The following is a 27440-nucleotide window of genomic DNA, read 5'->3' as shown; positions in this document are numbered from 1 at the left end:
TAAAAGAAAACATTTATTTGCAGGTTAACTGCAAGAAAAATGTTATCGGACAGTTGCGTCCGACACAAACGGTAAAATTGTACTGTCCTGCCATCTAGTGGCAAAGAGGCTGAACTGCAGCCCAGATCCAATCTGCTCGCTTCATAGTTTCGGTAAAAAACTACGACCGACCCGCCGACTGTGCATGTCAGCAACGATGATCTTTGCAATCCGCAGAGCTTTCCAGTGACTCAACTGGATCATTTCATCATCGTCATCACTGAAGAATCATCCAGGCAGTAACGAGCTGAACTCGCAGAGGACTTCAAACCAGCCAAAAACCAGAACAGAAAATCCAAGAGACGTTTGACTCCTACCGTAGCAGAACTTTACTGAGTGACGGTCAGAGATCCCAGGAGACGAGAAAGAAAATAAAACGACACAAAAGTTCATATAAAATTGCATGAGACGTCACAATGTCATCCAGTCTGTCTGATCAGGAACACGTTTCTTTCACAAGCAATCCTGAGATCTTATTGGAACCTAGTAGTAACACTGCCAGCATCGTTTTCAAAAGAAAAAAAAAAAAATAGATATATACATATAAATCTAGTTCGTATCTACAGGCAGCAGGTGCCTATAAACTGACGATAGATCATCACTGTTTGCTATTAAAACAAAACAAAAAAAAAAACACCATGTAACATTTTTAGACAGTCAACGCTGCGGCAACATAAATACCCATCAGAGCTCAGCAGCCAGTGGAAAGTGGTCACACTCGCGTAACGACATCATTGGAACAACAAACTACAGCGACGCAACAGACTGGGGGTGGAGGTTATGCTGTGTAGAGGACTGACATTTAAAAAAAAAGGATTAAATAACAAATTTACAAACAGAGAATCAGAATTCTTTAGAAATTAAGACTTTGAGGGGCAAAAAAAACAAACAACCAAATACATTTTTTTTTTCGATGATGCTGATTTCCGACTGACCTTTCAAATACATTCACAGCCTCCTCTGGTGCTGACACGTGTGACACATTCCAAAACACTTCCAACACTCGACTTGAAGCAGTCGAGTTGTCCACCCGTTTAAAGATGAAGGGGTTCAAATTCAGAGCGTTAAAAGGTACAAAAGAGTTTAGAAGACATTAAAATACTGGAATATTATGGGCTGTTTTTAAGACTCGTATGCTGCGGTTACTTGTCTACTGCTGCCTGATTACATCGTTTACCAGAGAGTGACAAATAGAAAGCAATCGATGAACATTTAAAAAAAATACGTGGAAAAAAAAACCCAGTGTAATAGAACCATGAGCTGAAAAACAGCAGTCACCTCCTCGACATCCATGAAAAACAACGGAAGAAGAAGAAGAAGAAAAAAAAAAATCAGCGTCCAGTGTTGAACAGAAATTCCAGTGAAGTTCACAGTCCAGTTAGCAGCACAACCAGAGAGTCCAGCTGCTGAGAACAATCATCACTTTAAGACTCCTTTTTTTCCTGCTAAGTTATTGACCAAGAGTTTTTCAGCGGCGCTACCAGAGGCGAGTGACCAGTGTGAGGAGCAGCTGAGTGGCTCAGAGAGAATCCAGTGCCCAGAACAACAGGCCAGAACAAGGTAAAAGAAAAGGCGCTAAAAGGTCTCCAGTCTGGAAGCAGTGGTGGCGCTGTTAGGTCACCTCAGTAGAAAACAAGATGTAAAACCTGTCACAGCTGCTTCTACAGAGAGACTGAGGCTGAGGAAGTGAGAGACTGAGGCTGAGGAAGGACTTCCTGGACTTCCTGGACTCGGCTCCTTCAGTCCTGATTCTGCCGCTACATGTTGCTTCTACAACTACTTTGCATGGCGCTACTGTGAAAAACTGTCAGAAGTATAATAATAACAATATAACTGTGCTGTTAACTCCTCAACTCTTCAGTTTGTTCCAGCGAGATTTTCTTGCTTTAACTCCTCTCAGCCAATGAGCGTGAGTGTGTGAGTGTGTGTGTGTGTGTGTGTGTGTGTGTGTGTTGGCGCCGACCCTCCTCCAATCAGAGCTCAGTGGTCAGGAGACCTCTGGCTTTGGCTCCGTCTTCTGAGGCAGGCTGCTGAGCCCCGACGCTGCAGGACACGGGTGGGGGGGGGGACCACGTGTCAAGATTAGAACGGGGACGGAAAAATATTTCACAAACACGACTTCTGAAGACTGACTCAAGCACAGAAGTCCTCCATATTACAGTTAGTAGCAGGTTTAGTAGAATAGAAGTTCTGACATTGTGTTGATCATACAATGGATGGACGGATAAATACTTTGCAGATTTAATATCCATTTTTCCAAAGCAATTAAAATCCTAGCTGTCTTTTGCAACGAGTGCAAATAAGACAACGGCTATGATGACAACAGTCACTATCAACAGATTGTTTAAAGTTCAGTCGCTAAGTCATGACTTACAACAGCCGCCTGTCGGCAGAGGGGCTGAGCAGTTTCCAGTATGACCAGCAGAGGGCTCCATAAACCATCATGCTGCCTAGTTCTTGTGAGCCTCTTACCTGGTGGGGACAGCGTTGCGCTGGTGAGCGAGGTGGGGGAGGTGGGGGAGGTGGGGGAGGGCAGCGCTGAGAGCCGGTCCCGCGTCCGCAGGGGGTGGAGGGTTGACCTTGGCAGGGGCGTCAAGGTCAAGCAGGCCGTTGGTGAAGATGCCAGGAGGCTGCGAGTGAGAAGAACAGATGGTGTGAAGGGTCGCCGACAAACTGGCGTCTGTTTCTCCACAGACAGACACTTGAGAGGAGAAGAGCGGAGCGGCGAGTGTCTCACTGCTGATGTGGGGATGATCCAGCGAGGGGTGATGGCAGGTTTGGGCTGCTGCACCGGAGGGAGCTGAAGACCAAGAAGCCGCAGTTATGAGTCTTGACGGGCAGAACGGAACCTCTGCCGCTCACAGCGTCACCAGATGGCCTGATGTGGGACCACGTGACGCACTAGGACCTAGCGGCTGTCCTGACTGGACAGGCGTCTCATGTAGTCGTGTATCAGGCCAGCAGGGTGCGCTGTGCCCCTCAGGCAGAGGTTCCATTCTTAGGTCACAAGGTAATTCATCGGAAAATTCCTCCAAAACTATCATTTTAGGGCAGAGGAAATTCTGAAGAGTGACTTTAAACCTTTGAGAACCTACCACAGGAGTGGGATCAGTGAAGTCGATGAGGTTGTCAGACATGGCGGTGGGGTTCGACAGGTCCACCTCCTCTGCTTTCGCCTGCAGAGCAACACAAACAGCATGTTGATTTCAACTCCTCGAGCTACCGACGCTGCTGCTCCTCCAGAGTTTAATCTCCGGCCTCCAATGAACGGGAGAAACTTTTCTAATATGCCACCGGTTCATTCATGGCAACACGTGCGATCAGTGAATCGTTTCACCGCCAGCGCTCAGCGGTACCTTTGGAGCCAGGCCTTCGCCGGCAGGCTCGCAGGGCATCACGGGTAGTGAGGCGTTCAGACCGTCGGCCAGCCGCTCAGCACTGACGAGCAGAGAGAGAGAGAAACACAGCAACATTCAGAGAGCGTCGCAAATCATCAGGTCCTCGGAACTGAAGTCAAACATGCAAACATGTACCGGAGACTTCCTTCTAACCCGCAGGATGCAGATCCACCACATGAACCAACAGTGCCAAGACTCCTTCCACCCCTAGCGGCACCTCCACTCCAGGTAATCACACTTTTTCTTGTGCAAGACGCCGCCAGTCTCCAGGCAGAACAAGAGTCACATGACCCCAGCACCCCCCCCAGCACCTCCCCACCCCCAACCCCTCCCACACTCCCCTCCCCCACTTTTTTTTTTTAACAGAGACATTTTCCAAGTGGAGCCAGCAGATGTCAGCAAAGACAACAAAGAAGAAGAAACAACAAACTGGTGACAGAAGCTGCTGAGCAGAACCTAAATATCTCGATGGCAAACAAACGGAAACGCGCAAAAGCAAACGTAATTCGGGAGGAGATTTGAGGAGAATTAGGAGAATTATGGGCTTCACACCATTCAATGCAAACACCTGCAAATCGCAATTTGCACTTTGTGGAAATTTTAGAAACATCGCTTTCACTTTGCAAAAAAAAACAAAAAAAAAACGGTACCGCAGCTCGAGATGAGTGTTTGGACTCCGGCGCCACTGACCTGGTCCCCGCTGAGCAGAAGAGCGAGGTGGGCTTGGGCCCCTCCCACGACTCCTGGACGTCGGGCTGACGGCTGCCCACCGTCAGCGACGAGTTGCTGCCCAGTCGTCCCGTTCGCACCTTCAACCTGCGGGCAGAGCGTTCACTGGTTGGTGGTGCAGCCCGATGACGTGGGAGCAGCTAAAACTGTCCTCATGAATATGCGGGCGGCTGATTAATTAATTAATTAGTTAGCCGCAGCGGCAGGGAACGCTGCGATTGGTCAGTGAAACATGCTGACACAGGAAGGTCAAGCAGGAGGGGGGAAAAAAATGACAACATTTTCAGGACAATGAGGGAAAACTGACCGTCAGTTTCTGTCAACTCAGCTCAGAAATGAAATCTATTGGTTTGGAGCCGTGTCTGTTTTTAATCGCAGTGCGTTCGTACCTGCCCGAGGCCTCCTGCAGGTTACAGTTTTTATCTCCCACCGTGATGACCTGATCCTCCAGAGAACCCTTCACAGGAAACCACAGAGAGAGAGAGAGAGAGAGAGAGAGAGAGAGAGAGAGAGAGAGAGAGAGAGAGAGAGAGAGAGAGAGAGAGAGAGAACGTTCACACTGAGAGACTGACAAACTCAAGCTGTTAACATAGAAAGCAGTCGCATCTACGGCGACCGTCATGTTCTGCTGTTGGTCTGCTGTTAGTCTGAACTGTCTGTCGCTCACCAGCAGGGCGGCGGCCTCAACCTGCGCCTTCAGGATGTTACTCTTCAGGTCCTCCGGGGTGCGCCGTGGAGTGGCGACGGGGCTGCTGCTGCCGGTGCTGCTGCTCAGGCCGCACTTCTCCGTCAGCTTCACCACGTCCTCCTGCAGCGGCGGCAGCAGCAGCAGCAGCAGCAGCAGCAGCAGCAGCAGCAAACACACGGGAAGAGAGGAAACAGGTTTAACACGGAATGTTTGTTCCTCCTGATTCTAAACGACCGGAGCGTCTCGTGGAGATGTCCTCACCTGGTTGTTCAACGCCACGTTGATGTTGACGCCGTTGTTTCTCGGGGTGGCCAGCAGGGGGCTGCTGTCCAGCGCCAGCTGCTTTAGCCGAGCCGCAGCCTCTGGAGGGGCAGAAGGTTCCGCAGCACCGTCACCACTCGCATCACCGTCGGCAACAAGCAGTGTGTTTGCAGCGTGAGGTAAACACTCAGCTTGGGAAACTAATGTAAGTGAGGCTACTGCAGGGAAACACCAGCAACATGTGACACCAGGCTGGAAGAAGGCGTGCGGTTGGTCTGTTGGGGGGGGGGGGGGGGGGTTCTGACTCACTGTCACTCTTCTGCAATACCCCCACTAATAACTAATGAGATTACAGCAGCTTAGTTAGAACTTTAAGCTCCTGGAATCAGAAGTATTTTTTTTTTTTTGCAACATTTGATGATCGTCGGGCCTCACCGCCAAGACTGAGGGGGTCGTCCCCGGCGACGCCAGCGGCGGCGGCACCGGCAAAGGCGCCGCTGGGACCGGCAAAGGCGCCGCTGGGACCGGACTCGTCCGTCCCCGCCGCCGCCACAGGGGCAGGAGCCCTGAGGACGTCGTCAACGCACGTCTCCATCAGCTCCACGGCCAGGGGCAAGCTGCAGGGCGCAGAGCAGAGGAGAGGAGAGGAGAGCAGCTCAAGTCACTTCACTGCAAAGAGAAATCAATCATAAAATACACACACGAGAAAATATATTCATCAGAGAATACACCACCAGTCAAAGGTTTGGACACATACTTCTGATTGGATGTTTTTTTCTTTACTATCTTTGCATTGTAGATTGTCACCGAAGGCATCAACACTATGAATGAACACTTATGGAACATGTATTCAACAAGAAAGCGTGAAATAATTCAAACAAGTTTTATATTTTAGATGATCTAGAATAGCCGCCCTTCAGATAAAATATACAAATTATATTTTGCCACATTATTCCACATATCTTGCTCATATATTTGATGTCTTCAGTTTGTATCTACAGTGTATAAAGTATCAAAGATGAAGAAGACACAGGTGCGTCCAAACTTTTGACTGCTAGTGTGTATATGTGTATTTAAATGGGATGGAGAGTGACTCACCGGCTGGTTCCTCTACATATCAACAGACTCTAACGCAGTCACACTGTGCCGTGTTGAAACGCCACAGGACTCTTTACAACAACTTTGCTTTAGCCAACAAGAAAACACAACAAGCCTGACATCCACTCGCAGCTCACTGCGATTACACCAAGAGATCCATTTACAATTTCAAACGTGGTTTATGCCAGTGTGATAACGCACAGAGAGGCAATAAGCGAGTGAGTTACTGCTCACAAGGAAGAAAAAAAAAAAAAATCACTCCCAGCAAGGAATTCTTCGCAGCAGGCAATAAACTTCTTCCTGGAAATATCGTGGAGTAATATCGTCGGAATTGGTACACGGATTTTGGGAGGGACTTTAGCGGCGGTCCCGTAATAATAATAACCTTATATTTCTCTGGCCCGGGGACACGGCCGGCGCTGAGACACGGCCGGCGTGCATCACTGTCTGTGCGGGACGGAGAGGACGGCAGGGCCGGGAGCGGGCGGGACGGCGTCACGGCTGAGGGGGGGGGGGAACGAGGCTTCCAGGCCCCACCACTCACAAATCAAAACGTGCACAGAGTGGAAACCCTCCCACGTGATGAGCAACGCACGCAGGGAAGCGGCGAGGAGGCGTCCAGCCCTGTGTGGGCAATAAAGCGGAGACAGGAAGGGAGGGAAAGAGTCCCTGCACGGCCGGCCGTCTTATCTCCATTTCGCCCTCTTAGCAGAGTTCTTTATCGCTGGATTTCACAAAGGAGACAGGACTGCGTTTCTTTAGTATTGGGTGATGCATCACTCACTCCTCCAGTCAGTCATTCAGTGGCTGATGCTGCACAGTGAGCACTTTAAGAAAAGCATGACACTGAAAGAGACAGACTTCTCCCTGCTGACTAACTGTCAAATTATCTTTAGATGAATCTGAAGACGTGTTCGAGGTGTCCGCGGCTGAAAGACGCTGCGCACTCCACTCAGCGTCGACAATAATCTTGAATTTATTCTGCGGAATGATTCTCAACAGCAATGCAGTGCAGTCACAATAACAAACATCACTTTGGTTAGTGGAGCTGTAAACACTCAAGCTGTGAATCATCTTCACTGAGCGGACAGCAGTGCAGGGTTACACACCCGCTGCCGCTGCCTGTGGTATGCACACACACACACACGCACACGCACACGCACACGCACACGCTCACACACACACACACACATGAAAAACTTTCATTGGTTTCCTCCAAGACGTTGGACAAGAAGGTCCAGAGTTAAAAAAACAAAACAAAAAAAAAACAAAAAGAGGTTTGGCAAAGCTGAATTTACGGCTGAAGACAAAAAAAAAAATAATAATAATTCTGAAGCGTCTCCAAAATGAACAATACACATTTTCAGTGTGGAAGAAGTGTAACTGATATAAAACATATATATCAATATATAGATGGATCAATAGATCAGAATTCTGTTGTTACACTTTTACAATGACAGCCTTCTACATTTGAAGAGAATATTGAGCATCATTATCAAACTAACGACCAGAGCAGCAGACTGAGGAAAAGTGCACGATTAAGTTAAAAAAAAATCATATTTTTTCATTTATATATATATGTATGTATATAAAAAAAATCATTTGATCGACTTCACACAATTGCGGCAACAATGTTAGAATATATATTAAAAAGGAGAGAATCATCATGAGTTTCTGAGCAGATGAGGAGAAGACAGGAAGACTTGATGAACTCTGCTGCTTGTTGTTTCCTCGCAGAGCCCAGGCTGAATTCCTGAGCCTCGCACCCACACCGCGGCACCTCGGCCAGTTTCCCCAAGAGCTTAAAGACGAAGGCACGCTGGGAACGAAGTGGAAGGGGGGTGGGGGGGGCAGCGTCTCACAAAGTGAATGAGAGAAAAGAAGGCACAAAAGGTGGATTGAGAAGCCAGAGTGGAGGAGAAGAGCGAGGGAAAGCCAGCGAGAGGCCGAGTGAAGAACCCAGGAGGAGAGTCTCACTCTGGGAGAAAAGGTGAGAGAGGTGATCAGGCTCTGCTCAGACTCATGAGGCCACCGGTGGTGAGCGAGTCACGACTCCGTCCGAGACGTTCGGCCTCCAATACCACACATTGTTCCCCCGAACAGAGTCACTGCTGCGATGTTCCTTCTACTAGAAACTGAGCGAAGACGGAGGCCCAACTGGTCCCAAGTCCGTGTCTTTAGGTCGGGACATTATGGACGGGAGGGGAGAGGAGAACCTGGTGATGGAGGGAGGAGAGAGGAGGTGGGGAGGAGGGCATGAGCCAGCAGAAGAAGTGTGAGGCTGTATTCAAATGAAGACACCGAGGAACGACTGGCTGGCTGGCTGGACGTCAACAAGAGGAAGCAGGGAAGCAGAGGAGAGCGGAGCTGATGACACGAGCCGCCTTCAACCACACACACACACATTCACGTGGAGGCAGAATGGCCGACTTGTTTTCCTAATATTACCGTTTCATCTATTTGAACAATTTAATTTTCTGTTTTCATAACTGAGGTCCAATCGGCGACACTTCTGAAGGATCTACTGGCATTAAAAAAACAAAGCAACCTGTGTTGTATGCTGCTGAAAATCATTTAGAATTGAAACCAATCTGTTCATTTTAAATAAAGAGCAACTGGAGGTGGCATTCAATGATGCTTTTAGGGTTCCACTCAAGGACTAATCCACTCTATGGTGCCTGCTCAAAGTGACACAAAATATTTATCATGCTTCTGGAAGCACTGGAATAGATGTCTGTCTTGTTTAGTATGTCAATTTTTCTCTGTACTAATATGGACCTGAGTCTGGAATAAAGTTTATCATATCATATCATATGTGTAAAATGAATAATAATAATGTTGATACAGTGAGAACAACATCATTGTGATCAAATGGTATTGGAGGCTCACTGCAGCCACTTTGTACAGTAAGTGCTGCTGGTGGCTCCGAGTGTCAGCCAACAGCAGCTCCGCCGCCGTGTTGTGACACGAGCACTCCGGCTAAAGTGGAGCGGACGGTGGCGTCTCTCTGGAGTATCGCTGACCCGGCTTTGCACCTCTGGCCCGCTGGGGTCTGGTGACGCCTGTCACAATCACTGTTTACATATTCAGCGCTGCAGGCCTGAAGGGCCGGAAGTGCTTATTGGCGATGACAGCTCCACCAGAGGCTCTGGAGGGAGGCGAGGGAGCAGTTCCAGAGCAGGACGTGTACACAGCATCCTCCTCATCACCCACCACCACCACCACCACCACCCAGTGACCTGGGGCCGACCTCCAGCCGTCACTGTGCTGCATGCTGCCTCGCTACAAACGTGCAATTTAGGAAAAAAATAAAGAAACAAAGGACGTCAAATCACATGCATTTAATTCCTAATGCAGGCATGGGCAAACTACGGCCCGGGGGCCATGGAGGGCCAGTTAACCTTCCTAATGCGGCCCGCCGAGCTTGAATAAATTATATCAATAGTTGGTCAGTCATAAAACAGCTGTATTTGTGTTTTAAGAGTCATTTCAAAGACCTTTTGTTGCAACTTTGCTTTTGTTCATTTTCAACTGACATTATAGCAACATGTTTCCTACATATCCCATGATATATTGTCTCTTCCTACGAAATGGGTCAACAAAACACTCCATCCATCATCTGCTTCCAGCCCCTCTGTCACATTTTACAACCCACTGTGGCCCCACCAGTCAAAAAGTTTCCCCACTCCTGTCCTAATCTGACGTGCCACCAACCAGCAACAAATAAAAACAAAAACATCTATTGAGCCACTTTATCTGGACTCATTTTCTTTTCTAGTGATTGGATTCAAGGTGTCAGTTTCACGCTGTTCACTGTTTCCAGGTTCAGCTGAGAGAGAGAGAGAGAGAGAGAGGGAGAGAGAGAGAGAGAGAGAGAGAGAGGAGGGCCGGCTCATGTTATCAGCAGCAAAGCAGACGGGTGAGTGGCTTCCATGCAAAAATCAACAAAGACGCCGTCGTAAAGGCAGGACGAAAGGAGTGGGAGGAGGAAGAGAGGCAGGAGGAGGAGGGGGAGGGGGAGGAGGAGGAGGAGGTCTGGTCCGGTCTCAGTGACCGGCTGCGTCCCTCTCAGGGTCTTTTTTCTGCTCACGTTTGCAGAGTGTGCTGTAAAGTGTTGCCACGGCTTCATGGCGTAAACAAGCACGCCAGGGTCACATGGTGCTGATAACCCCCCCTCCCCTTCCCCCTCCCCCTCCCCGTCCTGCTGTGGGGTGTCAGTGTTGCGATGAAAAGAAGGAAAAAAGAAAAAGATTTTGATTCATGACTGGATACATTTTTGAGGGTTGGATAACGTCGGAATGCAAAGCTTTGGACCTGCTTGGACTTCCTGAGACGGCGCAACGGGTCCTTCACAGGTCTTAGCCTGTATGCATGTAAAACTAAGAAGAACTTCAAAATAAAAGCTCAAAAAAAAAACCTTGAGGCTTCAGGGTTGTTTGGTGAAACAGTACAACACCAACTGCCTACGTCACTGGGATGCGTTCAAGAATAGTTTCAGAATCCTGATTCGGACGTCCGGGCCCAAAGGAAAATGGAAGAAAAAAAAACCTCCACACAATGTGGATTTAAGAAGTGCCTGCATCATATTGTGAATGGAAGGATGTCAAAACCTGTAAATCAGGCCGTGTTCTGACCCAATCCACCGCTGTGGCTGCGCATCCAGCATTGGAGGGCATTTAATAACAACCAATGGGAGGGATACCTCCTACTGCAAGTGCCTGTTTCTTCTCTTTTTTTTGGCACTTTTACCAGAAACAGGATCAGCCTGAGCTGAAAATCTGTGTGAGCTTACTTCCTAAGCAGCCCAACCAGGCCGTACGGGAAATCAACAGTCGTGATAATCAGTCAAAGGTGATCATTTGCCAATAGAAGCTGAAATTTCAATGAAGAAGTCTTCTATGTCTGTTTTGAGCACATCAGCCGACTGCTACACAGTCTTCCACTCACTCCTGGGTGATTGTCACAGAGCGCTGAAGTTGAAAAACCAAGCAAGACAAATCCGAATGACGGACGCCACTGTATTAGTCTGCACGCCAATACTGAAACAAAAGCAGATTCAGAGCCGAGATCACAGGCAAAGGAACCACCGCCACCCTTCCAGCACCGATTAGGTTGGCGTTTCATGCTGATCACAAGCAGGCAGGCAGCGAATGACGACGGGATCATTTCCAGCGCAGGAAGAAAAACTACTTTCACCTTCAAACCCCCACGGCGAGCCACTACGCAGCGACTGATTGGTTGAAGCCAGAGCAGCGGCAGGCGTTTCATCATACCTACCTGCTCGGCCTCCGGGCAAGACCAGTGTGTCCTCAGTACATGACAATACTGGAACACACACGGGAGACATTGCAGGCTTGTAAGAAGAGGAGGGAAGGGAAGCGTCACATCTGAAATCATTCTGCTGCTTCTCCCATTTCACCAAGAGGTGGCGTAGTGTTGGGTTTTAACACAGTTGTAGGACGACCTGACCTTGAGGCTTTTGGTATGTGAAGACACTAAGACTTTAAAAGCATTTAGTGGCCGTCCTCCACCACGGAAGGTAAAGGTCGATGTCAAATGAACCGTGCAAGCCATTCAAGACTAACAGCGTCCGAGGCAGTCGCTTCGTTCAAACAGTTCTGCACCAACCTCCGTTTCTCTCCTCCGGGGCTGCGAGGCAGAGCCTCAATTTCCATTGGTCCACAGGCGGAAGCGGCGGCTGGGCTGACCACTGGCACGGCTGACCAGCCACCTCTGGACACCTGAGGAGAGAGGAGATTGGAAGTGAATCAGCTGAATTAAAGCAGGTTCATGTCACGCAGTTGTCCCACTGGTGTTCACTCTGCTGCCAAGTCAAGGCTGCGATCTCGTTCCTAGTTTGATGTTTGAAGTCCTGTTTTATTTTTTGACTTGAAGGGCCCTCTTGTTTGCTTGTTTCTCTGCTCTTCTGGCTTCCCGGTGAAACAGAGGTGGGATTTAAATGCACACAGCTGCTGCTGCTGCTGCTTTGCTCCTCACCTTGTTGTCTTTGCTGGAGCCGACTCCATTGCCGGAGGAAAGAACCCTGAGGACAGACAGCAACACAGCGGGGTTGTTTTGCATTCAAAGAGCAAAGAACACGCGTCTCAAAAAGAATTCTTCACACTATCATCGCTGTGAGACATTTCAAGTGCCATCAGAACTCTTGGAAATAGGCAGATGATAAAGACCCAGAGTTGTGATGTCTTCCACACCAGGGTGACTTTCCCACTGGAAAGCCAGTTAACTGCTGAGCAGGGAAGAAACACCCTCAGGCCGTGCAGATGTATTACTTCTTATTTAACCGTATGAATCAATTGTTTTACTTGATATCGCAGCGCTGGTCGTCACAATGCTCACACGCAGTTTACAGACTAGCAGTGACACAACAGTGTCTGTGGTGGGCCGGCACATCCTATAATAAAAGGCTACCTGTGTAACAAGATTAGCGTCCAGGCTTATGAATGTATTAGCAGGGGGAGACTTTGTGAGTCACAGCACTTGAAGCTAAAAAAAAAAACTACAAAAAAAAAAACCTCATCCATGCATATAAAGCTAAATGACAGACAGTCAGTTGATATGAAGGAAATGTTGTTATTCAAGAAAGACAACAGTGACTGTGTGTTCGGAAATAAACAGGGGGAAATGTGTTTTTATCCTATTTCTCTGAATATATATGAAGATGCACTTACTCGTGGGGATTAAATGGTCCTGCAAAGAAAAAAACAAAACAAAAAGGAAAAGGAAAAAAAATTCAGATGCGATTACAAACAAACGAAAACAACTTTTTTTTTGCACTGAAGGTGGGATGAGCGTAATATTCTTTGTGCAGAGCTTAAACCGAGCTCACCTCTGTTATGCATGGTCCTTCTGGAGTAACGTCGGCTGGGTCGTCGCTCGAACGAGGCCGATCGTCTCGCTTTGTTGGCCTTTGTCGTCTGATATTCTGTCTTCCCACTGATCAGAAAAATGACAGAGTTCAGTTTTTTCCATTTGGAAAGGCAACTGTGTGTCAAAAGTCTGTCATTCTCATGACTACTGACACTGCAGCTTCTCACTGAAGGCATCAAAACTACGAATGAACACACATGGAATTATGTAGTAAACAATAAAAGTGTCAAATAGCTTCAAAATAGCCACCTTTTCATAAAAAGCATATTTAAGAGTTATCAAACATGATTTCCTTTGCTGAATAATGACATCTATCTTGCTCATATATTTGATGTCTTCAGTATCTATCTGCAGGGTAGAAAGTTGTAAAGATTAAAAAAAAAATTGCATGAGCAGGTGTGTATATGTATATATAAGAATATATATGCATTTTTATATTTTTTTTTCTCCAACAATCTGAGCTGCATGCTATTGTACCCAAAACAAAGGGCACTGCTCTGACCCCTGCTGAACTCTGGATCTATCCAAGCATTAAAATTCTTGGAAAAACAAACTCTGTAACCTCTGTCCTAAATCAACACGTGTGCAAATGCTTATTTAACCGGGCCGTGTTCGAACCCACACGGACAGGCGACTAATCACGACTTCGGCCTGTGGTAGGCAGAGAGCAGAACCGATATCTGGACCCACAAATACAGTATTTGCTGCCAAGATCCATAACTTGGATGTTTTGTGGGCCAAATCTCTCAGTCCTCTACTTTATTTTTTGTTTTCTCTTGATGCGTCTACCCCGAACGTGCACGTCTGACCTGTATCTGAAGCGCGAGCCCATGCGTATGAATCCCGAGCGTGCAGAGTTCTTCTGGACGGGTCCTCTCAGCCTGAAGAAGGCGTGGTGTTCCACGGCGCACTTCCACAGGTGCTTGCAGGCCTTGGGATGGTCCATCCTGAAGACGAAGGTGTGCTCCTGCTCTTTCCCCTGTGGACGGCGGCGGCGCAGGTGCAGAAGTGAGAGGAACGTCATGGCCTGCTCATCGCGGCCGCCGCCTGACAGGCGGCTCCGTCAAGAGGAACCCACGAGCAGCCAAAGAGGTTCTGACTGGGTTTAATATCTGCTTGTCCAGCAGGATCGACCGTCACATCGTGAAAACAGAGGACTTAACATCATCTCAAAAGCCCTGAAGATCCAGATGAACACCATCTCGCTAACACCCAACAGCCTCCAGACTGGCAGAGTGAATACGAGCCGCTGTGTGCGGACTCTGTCTCATTAATCTGATTAATGTGGTTGCGGTGGAGCTCTTCCGAGGCCACGCTGCACTGCTGCTCCCTGGCGCGCCTCCACTGGCTGCATATTTTCATCAGTTTTCAGGTGTGTGCCTCTTGGGGGTGGTGACCCCTGACACCCCCTCCCCCCCACCCACCTCCCTCTGCCAGGTCACCTCGGACGCTGGGTCTTAGACTATCTGGAAGGAGGGGAGTCGATCATGTCACCCTCTGTGTTTACAGTGAGTGGAAGACAGAACGTCGAGTGCTGAGGACAGAGACGAGGAGAGGCGACTTCCAGAGGGCTGCATACCAGGAATACCAGGGTGGGGGGTGCCGGGCTTTTTATTAAGCCAACTCTCCCAAAGTCAAAGCCTCTCATAAATACGAGCCTCCAGGTCGTGTTCAGAGACTTTTCAATTGTGTCTTTTTTTTTCCAATTTGAACTGAACCCTCTTGTTTGGACTCCGGCCAACTGTTTTGTTTTGCTTGCGGTGATGTCGGCCTTTGTGAGAATCAGTAAATAATAGATTGATTTTCATTTTTCCTGCCTCCTGAACCAGATGAGACAGAAAAACTAAATCTAGAGCGCCGCCTTTCTGCATTTCTGACTTTGAAGCAAACCGCTGCTTTACATTCTGCTGCGCAGTTCAGTATTTTCTCTCCCTCTCTGCAGGTCGGCGGATCAATTGTGACGTCAGACAACTTCACGGGGCGGCAGGCGTAACAGTTCAGGCAGTGTTTGGCTGCGACACCGTGACAGAACATGTGCAACGTCACCTGATCATCATCCTCCACGACCACCAGAGTCAGTTTGCTTTTCTTGAAATCCAGACACGTTATCTTTGGCCTAATGACAGAGAGACAGGAGAGAGTAAAAGAAAAACAACAACACTCGCTTCATGTATGTGCAAAGAACAAATATCAATAAAGTCTTCATTGACTATCCGCATCTTCAAAGTGGAACGTTGGTATAAATAATAAACCTACCAGAAGAAGAGGCCAATCTTGGTTTGTCCTTCAAACACCAGAACTCCAGTTGGAGTCAAACCCAGACTGTACTCATTACCGTCTCTGGCCTGCAGGACACAAAACATCCCAGTGACTCCTGAGCCAGCGCGTGTGTGTGTGTGTGTGTGTGTGTGTGTGTGTGTGTGTGTGTGTGTGTGTGTGTGTGTGCGCGTGTGTCCATTACCTTGACCATGTGCATGTCCACCCCGTACATCTCCAGCCACTTGGCTTTATTCAGGTAGTTAATTTCAGCCTGAGCTGGTGTCTGGCCTCTGCAGGGGCAAAGAATGAAGGAGGAGAAGCAGAAGAGCAACGTTGGAAAGATCAAAGTGTGAACTGCATCAACAGACTGAGGTGAAGAAACAAGTGAGAAGCATTGCAGAACTATTTTATTTTTATATATATATATATATATAAATATCACAGGAAAACTGCAGATCTGTTTAATAAATATTCTTGTGTATTAGCATAAGATTTGCAGTCATGTATTCACAGTGAAATGCACACCTGCATTCCTTCCAGGCGTTGAATATGGCCAACTCCACATGCTCCGTCTGCTCGGGCACGAAGCGGAATTCTGTCACCAGGTCCAAAGTGTGTTCCAGCGGGTCGCAGTCGCCCAGTTCAGCTGGGGAATAAACAGAAAGAGGAAAAATACACAGATACACAAAACCGTCAGGACCCACTTTGAGCAAAACGGCTTCACCTGCAGGTGCATTTTGTGAGGGAGCAAATTCGAGCGAGAAAACATTGAGCACAAGGTTGAAACAAACATTCTCTGGTGTTGTGCAGCCAGATTCACTCGGCAATGTTTGGACCGAGTGGAGAAAGGAGAACCGGTCCAGCTGTGAGCTAACCCTCAGGACACAGAGGAGAGCAAAGACTCTGAACCCAACTTTATCCCAGGACCAACATCATTATTGTGGAAAATGGAGGGGGGGGAAGAAAAAAAGAAAAAAGAGGAGAAAAGCCGAGAGAGGGGAAGAGAGGAGACAGAGAGAGGGCTGGATTAGGGGGCCTCGCAGAGGATGGAGCACTAATGAGCTGGCGTTGACCCCTCAGTGTGTCTGGATCTGTGTGTGTGTGTGTGTGTGTGTGTGTGTGTGTGTGTGTGTGTGTGTGTGTGTGTGTGTGTGTGTGTGTGTGTGTGCAATTCCATTTCATAAACATCTCCAGTAACCCAGTTATGTTGATTTCAAGCAGCGACTTTCTGCATTTCCCCTCAACTTGAAAACTTTAAAATACAGCGAGGACAAAACAACGTTGGCCAAGGTGGCAGACGATCTCGCTCGCCGTCCTTACCCTGCAGCGAGAAGGCGGCCAACTCCACGGCCGTCTCAAAGGGACACTCCAACCTGCAGAGAGACAGACAGACCAGCGTCAGCGTCGCTGTTGACCTCCTCCCAAGGCCGACCGCAATCTTATCTCAACCTGGTTCCTGCTGGTGAAACTCTGCACATGTAACCCTACCAGCCCTCTGGTGATGATGGATGGATACATGGACAACCATTGCAATCGAGTGGCGCGTTTGTCAAAGTGGGTGGAGTCATTTCGGGAGGTGGCGTGAGACATGAGGCGGGGTTTGCTGTTGTTTATTTGCACAGCAGAAACGCTAGAAGTTATTTGCACAAGAGAAATGACTAAAACAGATTTTCTTTTTTTTTTTTTAATGTTGTTTCAATAAAGTTGAAAACATCCTATTTTGTCACCATTCTGTCGGAGCAAGTCTGAGAAGCACCGCTATATACGGATGCGAGCGCAGAAGGAAGAAGGACAGACAGGAGCTGACCGACTTGAGCTTCAAGGAAAAATGATTTCGCTCGGTTCACATCACCGACACACCGACTGACGGCTGACGTGAATGCAAATGAGCCCTGCCACATACACAGCAATTAAAACGGAGCCTTAATCCAGTTAAGACGACGCTCCGAGTTGCCATGAAAACAGCTGTTTATCCTCCTCTTAATTAGAGTGAGGTCATATTCACACGGAGCGACGGCTGCACTGAGACGTGTGTGTCTGCGCTGATCTCACAGCTGGCGCGCTGGCACGAGCGCTCGGCAGCGAGGCTCACTTCTCCGCTGCCACCTTCTTTTCTTTTCCGACAAAAGCTGGATTTTTTTTTTTTTTTTTTTTTTTTTTTTTATTATTGAGTGTGCAGGTCAGAACTTACTTGCCGCTGAGGATGTCTTGCTTTAACTGTAACACAAAAAGGTACCTGAAAGAAAACAATCGTGCACTTAAGTCTCTGAAGACACGTCAAACACAAAGGTTGCGGTTTTAACACTGGGGTTCTTGTTTATTTTCACCTGGTGAGCTCCTCGTGCAGGTTGTTTGGCTCCGAGGAGTAAAATTTGACCTTCATGTGAAGGCAGTACGGAGGGCCGACTGTCAAACGCGAGAAAAAAAAAAAATAAATCTCCATTAAAGCAGCGAATAAATCAACATCGGGGTTGGTACGAAGCCGAGCGCACGGCGTTCACTTACTCTTCACTTGCTTTTGATACTTTTCGTCACGTCCAGCCAGTGCTGAAAGACAAGGAAGAGAAAGAGGGCGACTTGACAACACGGCGTGTTGACTGGCTGCAGTGCTTGGTGAAAAGCCCACTGCAATATTTACAACCATTTCTTTGCAACTGGGGCAGGAAAAAAAAAAAAAAAAAAAAAAAAAGCCCACAAAGCAGACGGTTGAAAGTTGGGAGGCCACAGCGCCGCTCGCCGCTGTAACTCTTCCTGGAAGTTCAGGCTCTGTGAGGCATGAGAAATGTCAAGGAGATGTGTCGTGTGTGTATGTGTGTGTGTGTGTAGAGAGAGAGAGAGAGAGAGAGTGGGAGAGAGAGATAACAGTGGAACTCTCTACCACGCTCTCCCCCACATTCCTCATCACAGCCCCCCACCCTCCCCCTCCCCTCAGTTGCATCTCTCTCTCTCTCTCTCTCTCTCTCTCTCTCTCTCTCTCTCTCTCTCTCCTCTCTCTCTCTCTCTCTCTCTCTCTCTCTCTCTCTCTCTCTCTCTCTCTCTCTCTCTCTCTCTCTCTCTCTCTCTCTCTCTCTCTCTCTCTCTCCACGGTCTTCACAGTGTATCAGGGGGGCAGAGGAGAAAGTGTCGCGGTTCGGCCCAGTCAGTGGAACTGGCCGGGCTCAAAGCGCAGTTTGACTCCAAGCGCTGACAAAAGTCCCATAACCAATCCCCTTAAGTGCATTCAGCCAGAGGAAGAAAAGTCCCGGGTCCGGGCCTCTCTTCCAGCGTGTGAACAATCGCTCCAAGCGAACGCACAGAGTCCGGACGGGGACTTTGTGCAAACTGCGTTTCACATTGACCCGACGTCAGAACTGACGTCAATAACGAGACTTTGTATGTGTTGATTTGTTTTAGGTTTTAAAATTCAAATGTAAAAGATCCAACACAAGAAAAGAACCATAAGAAAAAAAAGGAAAATCTCGTTGTGTAATTTGAGTCTCCAACTCTTACCGGCACCTGCGCCGAGTCCATGAAGCGCAGTCCAAAGTAGTCTTTCTCTATGATGTCCAGATGGTACATGATCTGTTCGAAGAGCTCCTCCCCTTTGGCTTTTTTCTGCTCAGGGAAACACACACACACACACACACACACACACACACACACACACACACACACACACACACACACACACACACACACACATTATAAATTTGTTAAATACCAAAGTACTTCAAGGATCTGTTGAATTATTTTGTTGGAAGGCATCAAAAATAATACAAAAACTTGTATGTATTCGTTCTTAAGCGCTTAAACTGTTTAGTCAGAATGCCACTAGTTCAGAAAAAATATTAGCCTGCAACTATTTTCTGGATTTTTAATACGGAGGCTCAGTACAAAAAAAAAAAAAAAAAAAAATGACCATGAAGGAATCCAACTTGGAAATACATCACCCAGGCCGTACCAGGTAGTACCTGTGATCTGCCTGGAACTGGAAGATCTCCTTCTCACATGTGCACACACACAGAGCGAAGCAGAGCGACATGGTTGCCATGACAGCGGGGTGAGGGAGGGGAGGGGGGGGTTGAAGTGCCCCTGGCTCAGAGGAACGAAGGCAAGTGGGGCTGCTGGAGACGTCATGTGACCCCCAGTGCGGAACAGTGTCAGGCAAAGAGGGGCCACTGCATGTCAGTGATTTTTTTTTTTTTTGCTGGGTATTGCAAAAGAAAAACAACCTGGAGAGACGACGAGCACCTGCGTCCATCCACCCTGGCCTGGACACTCAGAAACTGCTTTGGCTGACAGACGTTCTGCTTTAGCCCAACACAACTGCAGCCTGCAGTGTTAACCACAATGTGAATCATTGATCAGCCTTTACATATAGAATGAAGGGGCAGTGAGTGAGTGAGTGAGTGAGTGAGTGAGTGAGTGAGTGAGTGAGTGAGTGAGTGAGTCAGGTGGTCGGCCAGACGCTGGGCAATTTTTAAAGGCAGCAGCAGCAGCAATGATCACAAACTGGGCGCCTTCAGCAGTAGAATGGGGAAAAGATCAATTCTTTTAACTTGCTGGAAGTCATCCCTTTGTGATGTCACAAAGAGCACCTAGATGCGCTGCTGCTGGGGCGACTCATCACGTGAGGCTGCCACACTGGGGTGTGAGGAGGTGCAAACGGGTGGAATATGGGTCCTTGACAGTGTGCTGGGAGTCGTGGAGAGTGAGTTGTGTGGTGTGCAGCAGGTCCACACACACACACACACACACACACACACACACACACACACACACACACACACACACACACACACTGAGACCCCTGGAGTGCACTTGGGCAGCTTGTGGGGGGGTAGGGGGGGCTGGCCCCATGCTAGCTGGCATACCGCACCCCTACACTACCCAGGGAGTGAGAGCACAAAGGACTCATTGTGTGTGTGTGTGTGTGTGTGTGTGTGCGTGTGTGTGTGTCCTGTTATGCCTGCCTGCAGTATTGTGGGGTTGTGTTTTTTTGCCGTCTCTCTGTCTCGCAGACACGCCGCTACGGTGCCGCTCAGGGTTCGCCGCTGATCGTGCGCGCAAAAAAACGAAACGTTAAGGTGGAGTGCGAGAAGACGAGCGGTTTCGGGGAAGTAAAACACTTCATTAGCTTCCTTTACACACTTGACACGGCTGTGAGAGCGACGCTGGGAAAGCCCGGCTGCTCCGCTCTCGACTCATAACTTGGGAAAGGCGTTTTCTCCTTAAATAATGCAAGAGGTCAGTTAAAGCAATCTGCCGACGCTCTTAAAAGCTCCGCCCGTTCAATTATTGAAGGCTCCAGTGGCGCCGCGTCAATGCGTGTAACAGCCAATATCATTATCAGCTGCACAAACACTGATGTCAAATTCATTATTTAAGAAAAAAAAAAAAAAAAAAAAAAAAAGCATGCACTTTGGCAAAGCTTTAGGCTTGAAGTAACGTTGAAGTCAGTTCATTGGCTAGTCCTTGATTTTGGTATTGTACAGTTTGGTTTATACAGTTGGCTAACATGTTTCTCTGAAAGGAGCATTAGAAACTACAGCATGGAGTTGGAGCGCAGCCTTTCTCCGCACTGACAGTGGGGCAAACAAAGGATTTGGCAGCCACCGATTCTGCAAGTTGCTCCACTTAAAAAGATGAGAGCGGTCTGTAATGTTTATCACAGGTTCACGTCAACTGAGAGACAGAATGTGAAAAAAAAAAAAAAAAAAAAACATCCAGGAAATCACATTGCATGATTTTCAAAGAATGTATTTGTACAGTGGTGCAGAAAATGAGTATTTAGCAGCTACAAACAAGCAAGAATCCTGGCCCTCACAGACCTGTTACTTCTTCATTAAGAAGCTCACAGTCTCTCACAGTTCAAGTGTACCTATGATGAACATTACAGACCTTTCTCATCTTTTTAAGTGGGACAACTTGCAGAATCGGTGGCTGCCAAATAAATGAAAAGTGGATAACACAAGCAAGCCGTCTAAAATAAAGATACATCTTATATCTGTGAATAAAAGTCAGTGAAGAAATAAAACGGCGCCAACGCTGTAACTTATCTTGTGTTAATGATGTCTGCAAGGCCAAAAAAAAAATCTAGAAAAGCCGGAGAGGAAGTGGGAGGAGGTGACGGCAAACAGATAAAGAGGGAAAACAAGGAAGAGTTTAGGAGAAGGAATGCGAGTCATATGGCTTGATGGAGTGGCGTATGGACATGGATGGTGCTGAGCAGAGGTTTCCCAGGGCGACGCCGCTGGGTGGCCTTCAACTGTGGGGAAACACACAGCTGGAGTCCAGCAAGGCATGTGAAAAGGCCCCATTCAGGTTTAGAGTGGCCTCGGCTATTTACAAGCACATTTTCTAAAGGCAAAAACAAACTGTACCACATGGAGGAGGAGACCCCCATCAACCCCCCCCCCCCCCAAACACATTTCTGACAGCTCATAGTAGTCACACACGTCAAGCTGCCCACACTGAGCCAAACCAGCTTACAAGCTGCGTTTCCACGACCTCTAGAACTGTGCAAAACCTAAAAAAAATTAAAAAAAAACTGGTGATGGAAACATCTAAAGAGAAAAAAAACCCTGCCATGTAAACGCAGCTACAGACGCCATCGCTGCTCCCACAGAAATCCTGGAAGCTTTTTGCACCACTGCAGGCGACGCAGTCAGCGGGAGATGGACTGCCAGCAAAAGGCTGCTGGGTTTCTCAGGGTCAGAGTGAGTCAACGATAAGAGCGGCTGAGACACAGATAGTGCAGCTCTCTGCTGTTTGCCTTCTGGCTTCCAAGTTTTCCCTGTTTCTGCAGCTAACGCTTCTGTTTAGCTCGGTGCCAAACAGCTTTGAACGCGAGTGTGAGCGGACTTGGTCACAACTCTGCTGACTCAAAGAGTGTGTGGCGTGAGCTCACTCTTCAGACAGGCTCTCATTAATGTGTTACTCATTCTTGCTTACGAAGGTTGGTGAGGAATTCTGGCGAACTGATTGAGACCAAAAAAAAAAAAAAAAAGAAAAAAAGAAAAAAAAATCAAACAAAATTCTTTCGGTCATGGATGGTTTCGCTTCCCTCTCAAACTCACACACACACACACACACACACTGGCGAACAAAATGGTCAGACTCTGCCACACCTCTTTGCAGTCTTGGTAACGTAGGCCAGACGGCGAGATGTCAAGATAAGAGTCAGTCATAGCGAGAGCAGCTCGAGGCCTGAATGGCCTCAGTCAGAGGAATGCTGCAGATTAAAGGTAGGAGGAGAACCAGGAAGAAAACTGGAAACGTATTTAAAGAAGAAAAACAACTAAAACAAACACTTGTTATATATGATTTCCAGTACCATGCAGTAAATCATATTTTGTCTAAATTGCCGCTTGGCGTGTTTAATCCTTTCCATTGAAACGGACGCCTGCCTGAGCTGGCAAACAGCGAGACGCAGAGAAGAATGACAGGAGATAAAGCAGTGGGGAGGGCCCAGAGCCGTCCTGCACTCCCTGGTTATGAGGCACACGTCATGTGATGCGGTCATGTGACCACGTGCGTTCTTTGGAGAGGATCATGGAATTACAGGTGATCAGCAAACCCACAAAACGCACACAAGCACACACACGGGCTTAGAGGACTGTTCCACTGACACAGGAACACCACAGTCACTCCAACGTCCCTTTTCGCCTCTACTTCCCAGTTATTATTAAACCAGCTTGACGACGGCTGCCAACAGCTGACGCTCCGTCAGAGCCGCGCAGCAGAAAACTCTCCCCTCTCTCTCTGGAGACGGTGAGGAAACAACCCTGCAAGGCAGCAGACCCTGTAATCCATCTCAAAAAGTTTCCGTCAGAATCACTTTAGGGATAATTTGAGCATTGAGGAACAAATGAGCATCCTCTCAGGAAGAAGAAGGCCGAGGCCTGGATTTAGTTGGGACGGAAACAGGAAGCGACCGAAGCTCCCAGACTAGAACGTATGTTGCAGTTTTATCAGTTCCATCAGGACTGGACAACATTTCCTCATTAAAGAAAAGGACTGAGGGCCATTTCAGGCCCCCCCTGCCTGTGACAGTCAGGAGTCTGGACTGAGACAAAGAGCACAGCACAGTGTTGTCTGCCACAGGGTGCTGATGCAAATCGGTCGCTGCCCCTCGGAACCAATCGGGAGCCACGCGGCGTAACCAGCGTGTTCAGCAGATGGCGAAGATGTTTCACCAACTTCCTTTGAAAGTCGGTCATAAAGAGGTTGATAAGTGTGCCATAAAATGATTTCTCATTTATAACACTTCACGTGCATGCACTCACCAGCTGCGTTTCCATGACAGATTTTCACAAAATAAAAGCCATATTTCTAAAATTTCCACAAAGTCCAATTGCGACTTGCAGGTGTTTCCATTGAATGGTGTGAAGCCGTAATTCTCCTCAAATCTCGTCCCGCCACATTAAAGAGAATTTCGTTTGCTTTTGTTTGTTTCCGTTTGTTAGCTGTCAAGAATGGTTGTTGTATTTTTCTCTTTGATTACTTGTAAAAAAAAAAATATTCCGTCTCCTCCTCCTCCATCTAAACATATCACGCCATTTTCACTGGTCAGTGAACTGGTCACGTGACCCCGTACGTCACGTCCGGTGATGCGTACATGCAAAAAAAAGAAAGTGTTTCCATGACACTGCATTGCAATATTCCTCTCTATGGATACGTCTGCGAAACCTCCTCACGAGAGCGTCAAAGCCTTTTAGTCACAATTGAGAGGTTTTTCCAAGTTTAGCCGTTTCCATCAGCGGTTCTTTATCGCCATATTTAGGTTTTGCGCAATTCTACGGGTAATGAAAACTCTCAGCTACTATTCCCTGCATGTTTCACAACTGCAAAATTCATTTTTTTCACATTCCAACGATCCGTCCGGTGCTAAACATCCACAGTTCATGATAACCAAACGTTGCCTAATACATCTCAGCACACACAGGGCTCTTACCGGCAGGTCGACGCTGACGTCCGTCCCGTCCAGCAAGGACACGCGGCAGGTGATGACGGACTTGGCGTCCCCAGACGCAGGGATGTGCGTGACGGCCCGCTGGGCCTCCCGCAGGCGCGTTTTCTCGGCATGCTTCCGGATGGAGCGCCGCCCCAGCGTCCTGCGCAGGAAACTAAGCATGGTGCAGGAGAGGGGAGGTTACACAGCAACACCTGGGGAGGAAAGAGAACATCAGGGGTCAGAAAAAGTTCATCTTGAATTGTAAAATAAAATAAAATAAATAAGTGTCCTTGTTTTAAGATTAGATTAGATTTTATCATGGACAAACAGGGAAAAGCCGTGACCAAACGGCGTCACTATGGGACAAAATAGTTGTGTTGCAAGAGTTGTGAAGACCGCACAACGTCAACGGTCATAAAATCATAAATTCCTGCAAGGTGGAGCATCCCTCCTGTAATAGATGCTGATTACGTCATGACTGAGTTCATACATAAAGTAAAGAAATCTAATCTAGTAAAGAAATCTGCAAATATCTTATTAATCAACCTCGAAACATAAACGAGGCGCGTTTGTTCAGCTAACGCCAATTAAGACCAAATGAAGACCTGCAATAATTCCACCGCTTTGACCTTATTTACTCCCTCGTGACGTCATTAGCACTGATGAAAAACCAAACCAACACGAATAATAATATGAATGACGATACACTAAACCGAGGGTTACTGGCACTTGTATTGTATGTCGGTATTCCTCGTTGCAAACAATTGATCTATATCTAATATTAATGATATCATACAACTTATAATGTCACATATCGTGCATTTACGTGTAAATGAAGGCACGATGCTAGCTACTCACGATTTCGTGTCAGAAAACACAAGTGGATGAGATGAAGCGAGCCGTCAAAATCGCGTTTGAAATCGACGAAACATGAAGAGGAAAGACTAAAAAGTCGGTGAAAAGGTGGTGATTAAAACGCGTTAGTGTGGACGGCCACACGGGAAGGAGGCAATTTTCCACCCAGAGCCTCACACTTTTACATCGCCGAGGCCTGAAAAGTACCTGGACTAAACGGAGGCAGGCAACAGGTGTGCGCTTGTTTCGCTCTACCCGCTAACCGCCGCGAGTGGGGCGAGAGCGGCACGAGTGGGCACTCCGGCCTCGCCGAAGCGCCCCGTGATTCAAAACAAACGCCTCCTCCGACTCGCGGCGCTAGTAGATGGAGACCGACCGACCCATACACTTGCTCCGCTTGGCCACTTGTGGCTGCGCGGAGGTTCTGGATGAGTGGGGGGAGACCTACCGAGACCTCTTCGGAGCGACTCACGGCCAGAGCCCGTCCGCTTGCATTGTAGTCGAACCGAACCAAACATCCGCCCTCGGTGTCTCTCCGCCGTGGAAACTCCGAGCCTCCGTTCCCGCAGGTCGTTTTTTGCGACCTCGATAGCGCCACTGGATAAAAATTCTCTCCCAGCAGGTCACAACAAAAAAAAAAAAGTAGGAGGCAAAAGCTTTTCCCAGGATGTGACGTCACGATAAATCCCTGACAAAAACGTGATTAGCATTTTTAAAGGGACAGGGTCCTCGTCTTTGAAGCCGTTATTCAATGACACTATATACAGTTTTATTTCTTCGGGTTTTTTTTTTTTTTCTTTCAATATTACCCTTTAAAGACGAAACATTTTTGTATTGTTTATTTTATTGACTTTAAACTGAAAATAAATCAATGATTTGTAATATAAAGGTTGTAAAAATTAATTGAAATTGTTTTATTTATTTATTTTCAAACTGAAGATTGATCCATAACATACCGTCTTGAACATTTATTAAAGGAGTACTACCAGATAGTGTGTGCCAGCTTACTGGGGTTCGGTCTCACAATGAAAACCACTTCCTTTTGACAACAGCACCCCCTACTTGTTACTTCGGGTGCAGCCAGACAAAATAGTTCGACTGAAGAGGTTGACAGGTCACTGAGCTTTTAGTACCAGAGTGGGCGTGTGGTGCGTAAGGATGATCTTTGACAGTGATGTTATTGCATTTCCTGTCGTCCCTGTTGATAAATGATGAATGATAAAACCCTGTGATGAGATGGTTTGCTTTACTCATGCATGCAAAACAATGCAACCCCCATGTGATTCCCGTGCTAAGATGAATAGCACAGTGGCAGATGAAGCATGCATGAGTAGTACGTGCTAGAAATAAAACACCTTCTTTTGCTGCCTCTACTTTTGAAAGCAATGAAAGACGCTAAAAACAAAAAAAAAAAAAACAAACAAAAAAAGAACTGCATTAAGTCCGTCAAATCATCTGACATTATAATAAATCTTTTAGGTCAACTGGTGACAAATCTGCCAGAGAGGTTTTGTTTTCAACCACGTCCTTCCCCTGAAAACACACTTTTTAACATGTTTTCATTCTTCTCCGAGAGCCGTGCTCTTAGTCAGCGTTATTGTATTTGACAGGCCAATTTGGCTCCATCTCACTCTGCAGTTTTAATCTCGAGATGAAAACCAGCCATTTGTTCCCATCTTTCCTCATCCGCTTGCTCATGCACTGCTCAACCTCACTTACGGTGTTGGAAAAGCAAAGTGGTCTGAGGCCACGTCTCCATGCTTTGACAGACAAGCTTTAATTGTTCACAATCAAGCTTAAAGACATGTCCAAAGCACTGTAAAACCACGATACAAAAAGAAAAAACAAAACAAAATAAAATAAAATAAAATAAAAAATAAAAACAAGCAACTGAGGACAAAGGGGTTTCTTTTTATAACACAGGTAGGAGTTAACCAAGAGTATAATACGGCTGAACATTTCTCATTAATTTGTGTTTCACTATATACACCCGCTGTTATGGATTACCATCCAAAATAAACAGATTTTTTTTGAAATAGCAGTCTTGAAATACACACCATTCGTGTCACATTTGAATCATCCAAGAAAGAAGGGCGAGAATAAAATAAATGAAAAAAAAATCTTTCTGCTCACAAATGATTTTCCCTTTTATTTTAAAGGTATTTTTTTCATATACAACATTGTATTTACATGATCTAGTATTATTTACACAAAATTAACAAGTGGCACTGTGTAGTTAGGAGTTATTTTGTCTTGTTCCCTACTGGTCTTCTTCTTTTTTTTTAAAACA

The 27440-nt window shown here is 47.2% G+C and overlaps 1 protein-coding gene across 1 annotated transcript; it reads right to left on the bottom strand.

The window, feature by feature from the left end:
- Positions 1 to 350: 350 nt before the first annotated feature.
- On the bottom strand, positions 351 to 18924 carry epb41l5 (erythrocyte membrane protein band 4.1 like 5). Its single transcript, XM_076048460.1, has 24 exons — positions 18850 to 18924; positions 17866 to 17907; positions 17688 to 17766; positions 17552 to 17596; positions 16681 to 16733; positions 15886 to 16006; positions 15563 to 15650; positions 15358 to 15446; positions 15148 to 15217; positions 13911 to 14080; positions 13061 to 13167; positions 12903 to 12921; positions 12211 to 12256; positions 11842 to 11954; positions 5551 to 5732; positions 5116 to 5216; positions 4834 to 4974; positions 4556 to 4623; positions 4128 to 4253; positions 3396 to 3477; positions 3135 to 3215; positions 2777 to 2839; positions 2512 to 2669; positions 351 to 2082 (listed from the first exon to the last, which is right to left on the bottom strand). The coding sequence occupies exons 3-24, from the start codon at positions 17741 to 17743 to the stop codon at positions 2013 to 2015; spliced, it is 2049 nt and encodes a 682-aa protein (XP_075904575.1). The 5' UTR covers positions 17744 to 17766; positions 17866 to 17907; positions 18850 to 18924; the 3' UTR covers positions 351 to 2012.
- Between the last annotated feature and the right edge of the window lie 8516 nt (positions 18925 to 27440).

The sequence above is a fragment of the Nelusetta ayraudi genome, unplaced genomic scaffold, assembly GCF_046127955.1.
Source record: "Nelusetta ayraudi isolate G7.1 ecotype Tasmania unplaced genomic scaffold, CSIRO-AGI_Nayr_v1 ptg000102l, whole genome shotgun sequence".
In the NCBI taxonomy this organism is placed as follows: domain Eukaryota; kingdom Metazoa; phylum Chordata; class Actinopteri; order Tetraodontiformes; family Monacanthidae; genus Nelusetta; species Nelusetta ayraudi.
This window is presented reverse-complemented; position numbering and strand designations above follow the sequence as displayed.